The sequence below is a fragment of the Pongo abelii genome, chromosome 3, assembly GCF_028885655.2.
Source record: "Pongo abelii isolate AG06213 chromosome 3, NHGRI_mPonAbe1-v2.0_pri, whole genome shotgun sequence".
NCBI lineage: Eukaryota > Metazoa > Chordata > Mammalia > Primates > Hominidae > Pongo > Pongo abelii.
In genome coordinates this window covers 89,125,508-89,131,507 of record NC_071988.2, presented here as the reverse complement: position 1 = coordinate 89,131,507, position 6,000 = coordinate 89,125,508, and the positions used below count along the sequence as shown (strand labels likewise).

Here is a 6,000-nt window from a genome sequence, read left to right as displayed (position 1 = left end):
ACTTACAGATCTAGACATCCTTCTTGATGTCAGGCTTCCCCATAGCTTCCTGCAGCTTGTGGGTGCCACCTAGAGGCCCAACTACAGAATACACTGAAACAAGGGGAATCCATTTTTAACAGAACACTGACAGTAGTTTTAAACGTACTTATATCCTTGCTTAAAATTCAAGGTTTTCTTCAATTTTGTTTTTTCCCAGAGCACTTTGTTAAATGAAACAAAAATAGCTTACGCAAAATATTTAACTCTATCAATTCATGTCAGTTTTCATATTTTTGCCAAGTGCCTAAATGTTATCAGTTCATACTCCAATGTTATTCAGATCAATAAACTCAAATTTTTCCTGGCAGTACTGGTTTTCAAGGTAATTATTGTACAATATAGAACTTATATGAATAGCTATATGCAATGAGGACAGACTTGGAGAAATCTCACCATTAACATGCTGTACGTCACGGTACCAGTCCTAACTTCATTACGGTCTCGATTACTTGAAAGCTGTGTCTCTAACAGCTCAGTAATAATTTACCAAAACTAAAATCATGAAGGTGGCCAATATCATGCTTTTACTCTCTTCAGTTTTGTTATCCAGGCAGTTAGCCATTCAGTGTCACACTAGATGCAGCCGCGAGGCAGCTTCCAGGATATTTTCTCTACGGTATATTTCCATCTCAGCCAAGAGGAGTCTAACAGGACCATTATTCATGCATGAACTGTAAACACAGCAGCAGGGGAAGAAAAATATCTACAATCATCTCAAAATAGAGGTCTGAGCCCCAGTTTAGTTGCATCACTAGACTGTACACTAACACCTGGATCTCATTCCCTTCAAGGATTTGCTGTTTGGGAAAGTCTTAGATGGATAAAACCTTTCCAGTCAATTGTTTGAACTCTTCGTTCCCTCCCATTCCACAACACAATTATTTTAGTAATACTGATTGTTATTAAATTAATTTTCATCCTAGCCTCAAATTTTAAAATAATTTACAATAAATTGACTAGTAACATTTTTCCCATCTTCCCCTTCTTTGTGGATTATCATATCATAATGTCAAGCAAATGGGTGATTTATATTTTATTGTTATACGTTGACATCCTTAGTAACAATGTTAAATAAATATTTGCTTTAATTTGCTTAGAACAAGTACATTGCATGAAGTTTGTATAATTATTATAGGTCACAAAAAAACAGAATCTTCACATTTATCATAGTAGTTGTTTGGAAATGAAATAAAGATATATCTTGGCTTCTTTCTGGCTTTTCTTAACTTAGTTCCCATACTTCCTAAATGATGAAGTGATTGGTATTCTGCTGACTTTGCTTGACCTTTCATAATGAATATGATCATTTCCAATATTCCACTAAGAAAAAGAAAAACACCTGATACTTTTCTGTGCCAATAAAATGTAGGGGATTTTTTGCTTCTTATATTTTCTTTCACTCCTTGTTCTGCACGTTGAAAATAGATATTTGCTGAAATGAGAGGAGCCGAGGAACTGAAGAAAAGGAGTGCTTCAAATTGTATATATGCATTACAAATTTATGTCAACAAGTCAAAATTCTGACGACAAAACTTCTAGAGAACAAATGAATACAGGCTGTAATGTAATATTGTATTATCTATTTCTCTATGTACATAAAGTTTCAACTATTGCTCACAGATGACAGAGTTGATCTGGCAGAAGCAGGATGCTTATGTATGGAACAGAGCTGGGAAGAAAATATACGCATCAAGCAAACAGTTTAGTGAGATCAGTCAAATCTAGCTGTTTTGCAAGTCTTCTTCTCCAATTCTGTACCTCTAAAAATGGCCTCCACACCCAAAAAACAAAAAAATGTTATCTGTTCCATTAGGCTTTTCTCTCTTAGATACCAGTTTTTGAAGTAATCCAGTCCCGCAAGGCCGTAACTCTGGTATAAACACCAGGCTTATTGGGTTTCGCACATTCATCTCCCCAGCTCACTATTCCAGCAAGGTACCAGATATCTCTAGCATCTGAACTAACCAGTGGTCCTCCAGAGTCACCCTAAAGGAGAAGACAGAAATTAGTAATTCATAATTCAGTTCATTACAGAGGAATTGGCTATTTTTCTAACTTAAGAATGTAATGAAAGGGGTAATTTTCAAAAGTATTCTGGTGTTCACATGCATAAGTGATTTTCTCCATCTATGTCAGTTATCCACCTAAAAGAGGACCTCCAATACCTTGAAAACTGATGTAGCCTCAAGGTTCAAAACAATGAGATTGAAGGCTCCATGTCTTTGAAGAACTGTACTCTTAACTTATGTGATACATCTGACAAAATAACTAGGGAGTTATTTTGTCTATACTCTGTATTAGTGTAACATAACCCCCCAAAAAAGGGAGTGAAGAGTCTATTACTGATTTAAAAAAATAAACAAACAAACAAAAAAACCAGACATTAGAGTCAGACACCAGGGTTTCTATCTCAAGTTTGGCCTTTCCATGCTGGCTAAGACCTTTAATTTATTTATCTGTAAATGCTCCTAATAATACCTACCTGTGATGAGTGCTATGAAGATGATGTAAGACAGTGAATGTAAAGTGCTTAGTCTAGCAAAAGGCAGAACTTAGGAAATGCATATATAAAATCACAAATTCTAATTATTTATATCCTACAAACTCCAGAGTTTTGCTTCTTTACATGGCTTGTAATAACGAGGTACTGGCTGATTATTCCTCAAGATCCTGAAGCCTCTAATTATTGACCACCCGTTAAGTATTCATACTTACTCTATGAAGTTCTTAATTGATTCAAATATTATCTCATTAATTTGTGTAATTCTTGTTTACAAAAAACATAGAACTAGGTTAATTTTTTCTGGGTTATTAAGAAAACTGAAACTCAGAAACATTAAGTAATTTGCCTGAGATCATGTGCTAATCAGTGGCAGACCTTGAATTTGAATCCAGAGCGATCTAATTCAGAAGCCCATGCTTTTTTCCCTACGTTATGCTAACTTCCTTGTGAATTTTCTTTTGTCCATTTAAAAAATTAACTAATATAATAGTAAATTTGAAATAATACATTTGTGATTTTAAATCAACTAACCAATAAGCATTTACTGATACCCTCGTATGTAGGAGGAGATATAAAAAGAGTATTGTAAACACATGGATCTTGTCCTCTAGGAACCCGCAATCTGCTTGTAGAAATAAGATATACCACATGAAGCTATTCAAAAATAAATAATTTTGATAATAAAATCCCAAGTCTATATACAGGCAGAGAAAATCAGGACAGAGAAATAGAAGATACAAGAGAAAACAAAGCTTTAATCAGCATAAGAGACAGGAATAAATGAGTCTGAGAATAAATAATTATTTTAAAGAGATAGCAGTATATAAATGGTAAATAATATAAATAATAGTATATAAATAGCAGTAAATAGCATTACAAGCTGAAAAGTAAGGTGATGTCCAGCAAGTATCAAACAGAAAAAAATATAGAGTCTATTCTACCAGCACTAATTAGCTCACATTTGATTAGTGAATGGCAGAGTTATGTCAGTAGAAGATGGAAATGATGATGGTTTATATATGCTTTTTTTTAGGCAAGGGAGCCAGAATAATGGGAGTAGAATTATAAACTTCAAAAGAAAAGGAAAACCCTTTCAACTCAGCTATTACACAGGCAGACACATTTGGGGCACTGTTTTAAGAAAATGCCTGAGTTCCTGTACCCAAAACTCCCTCCCCAGAGAGATGTATCCCAGCTTTGCATCAGTTTTAGGTTGCATTTTCTCTTCTGCTCAGGACTACACTTCCCTGTGTATATTGCCTTAACACCAGCAAACCTGTGTTTCCACATTATTTTTCTGTGCATTTTTAACATGCCCTGAGTAAGCCACCAGACTTTGGGCGTTCTGCCTGCCTACACTGTGCAAGCTATTTTTAAAGGTACCAATTATTATATTTGTTAATTCTTCAGTTATAAAGTTGCATAGCTTTTGAGGGACCAGTCTGTCTCTATCCCTATTTGTCTCATTAATCCTGTTATTTTTAGTGAATCGTTTAGTGAGAAACAAAACAGGAAGTGTATTCAGGAATGTGCATATCACAACAGAAACTTCTAAAATTGGAAGAAGCCAAACAGGAAGCCGTGGATGTATTAAGACACAAAGAAATGAGGGAATACATTAGGGTGTTAACAGAAATAATAGGGGCATAAGAAATAAACATAAAAGATATGGTAAAGTGGGAAAATAGTCTAGGACTTAACTGAATACATGTGGAGGAAACATAAGAGTAAAAAAAACTCTAAGAAAACATAAGAGTAAAAAACATAAGAGTAAAAAAAACTCTAAGAAAAAAAAACCCTAATAATATGAGCGAGAAACTTAAAAACCCAGGCAACATTTCATGATGCCTGTTGAATTTGAAATGGCACATATACAAATTTTCATTTCATATTAAGAACTTAAAATATATAAATAGAAATCACTTTGAAGTAGGTAGAAATGTAAGACTAAATATGGGCAAGAGTTGAATGCTGGAGACACAGGTTTGGCACTCATTAAGATGATAGCTGAGTTCAAAGAAAAGATGGCTTCTTTGAGTGAGAATATAGACAGCAGATAAAAATTTTATCTGAGATCTGAATCTTGAGGATAGCCAGCTTGAGAGAGGGAAAGATTAATCAAAGGATAGAGCCAGAAATGAGTAGATGGAGGAGGAGGAAAGAAATCAGCAAATTTCAGAATTATGAAATTCAAACAAGGGACACGTTCTAAGAAAGACAATGTCGCCAAATACCACTGAGATGAGAAACAGTAGGAGATTCAAGGAAAAACTTTTACATATGAGGTTATTAATGGTTTTTGTGATATCAAAATATAAAGAGCAAGGCAAGTGGGAAAAATTGTGGATGCTAGACATGAACATTTTTAAAATGGAGGCTGGGCACGATGGCTTATACCTGTAATCCCAGCACCTTGGGAAGCTGAGGCAGGTGGATCTCCTGAGGTCAGGAGTTTGAGACCAGCCTGGAAGCTAGGAAGAAATTTTTCACCAACATGGTGAAACCTTGTCTCTACTAAAAATACAAAAATTAGCCTGGTGTGGTGGCAGTTGCCTGTAATCTCAGCTACTCAGGAGGCTGAGGCAAGAGAATAGCTTAAACCCAGAAGGTAGAGGTTGCAGTGAGCCGAGATCGCACCACTGCACTCCAGCCTGGGTGACAAGCATGAAACTCCATCCCTCCCCCCCAAAAAAATGGGTGCCATGTCTTCCCAGAGATAAGAAAGTAGAATATTGTAATCATAGGGCAAATTTGGCTTCTCTTCTGTAGCTCACAAAGTTTGTAAAGAGTATACCTCTAATATCACCATCAAAATAGTATTTTTGAATGGGGACATTTTCAGATGAAAGTATATAACATCTGGGATTAACTTCAAAATAGATTTGATATTTTGGTGGGGGAAGGGGATGAGGGGATTTTACCAGGGTATGTACAGATAATGTAAGGTTGGCCATGAGTTGTAAATTTTTGAACTAGGTGATGAGTACATGAAAGTTCATTATTTTATCCTCCCCATTTTTGCATACCATTGGAATTTTTATAATAAAAATTATAAAATAAAAGATTAAGAGGGCATACATCTGTTTCTCTGAAATTTTTAGGAAGGACATTACTGTAAAGACTATAGAAACCGAGATAGTTGAATAAAGAACATAATGGATGATCATAAATGTAAAAGTGCACGATGTTTTCAACAGTTTCAGGAAAGTTGGAGGCAAGTAGGATGATGATGATTAGGACAAAAGAAGGTCTAGCATAATATCTAAACCATCAATGATTCTATGACCATCAAGAAGACAAATAAAATACAGTTTATTCTCATTATTCATGGTAGTCATGTTCTGTGAAGTCACCACAAACACTGAATTAATGACTGCTGAGTCCTTGTTCTTAGGAGAAATACAGGGTTGGTTTTCCAGGAGACTCTGGTCACATTTTTATCAACTGCTCAATAC

The 6,000-nt window shown here is 35.2% G+C and overlaps 1 protein-coding gene across 1 annotated transcript in view; it reads right to left on the bottom strand.

The window, feature by feature from the left end:
• Positions 1–1,060: 1,060 nt before the first annotated feature.
• The window catches only part of LOC100460967 (transmembrane serine protease 11E), a 50,267-nt gene continuing 45,327 nt past the window's right edge, over positions 1,061–6,000 (bottom strand). Inside the window, exon 10 of the mRNA XM_002814735.4 lies at positions 1,061–2,028. Within this exon, the coding sequence (XP_002814781.2) occupies positions 1,867–2,028 (162 nt within the window). The 3' untranslated portion in view covers positions 1,061–1,866. The remainder of the gene's footprint in view (positions 2,029–6,000) is intronic.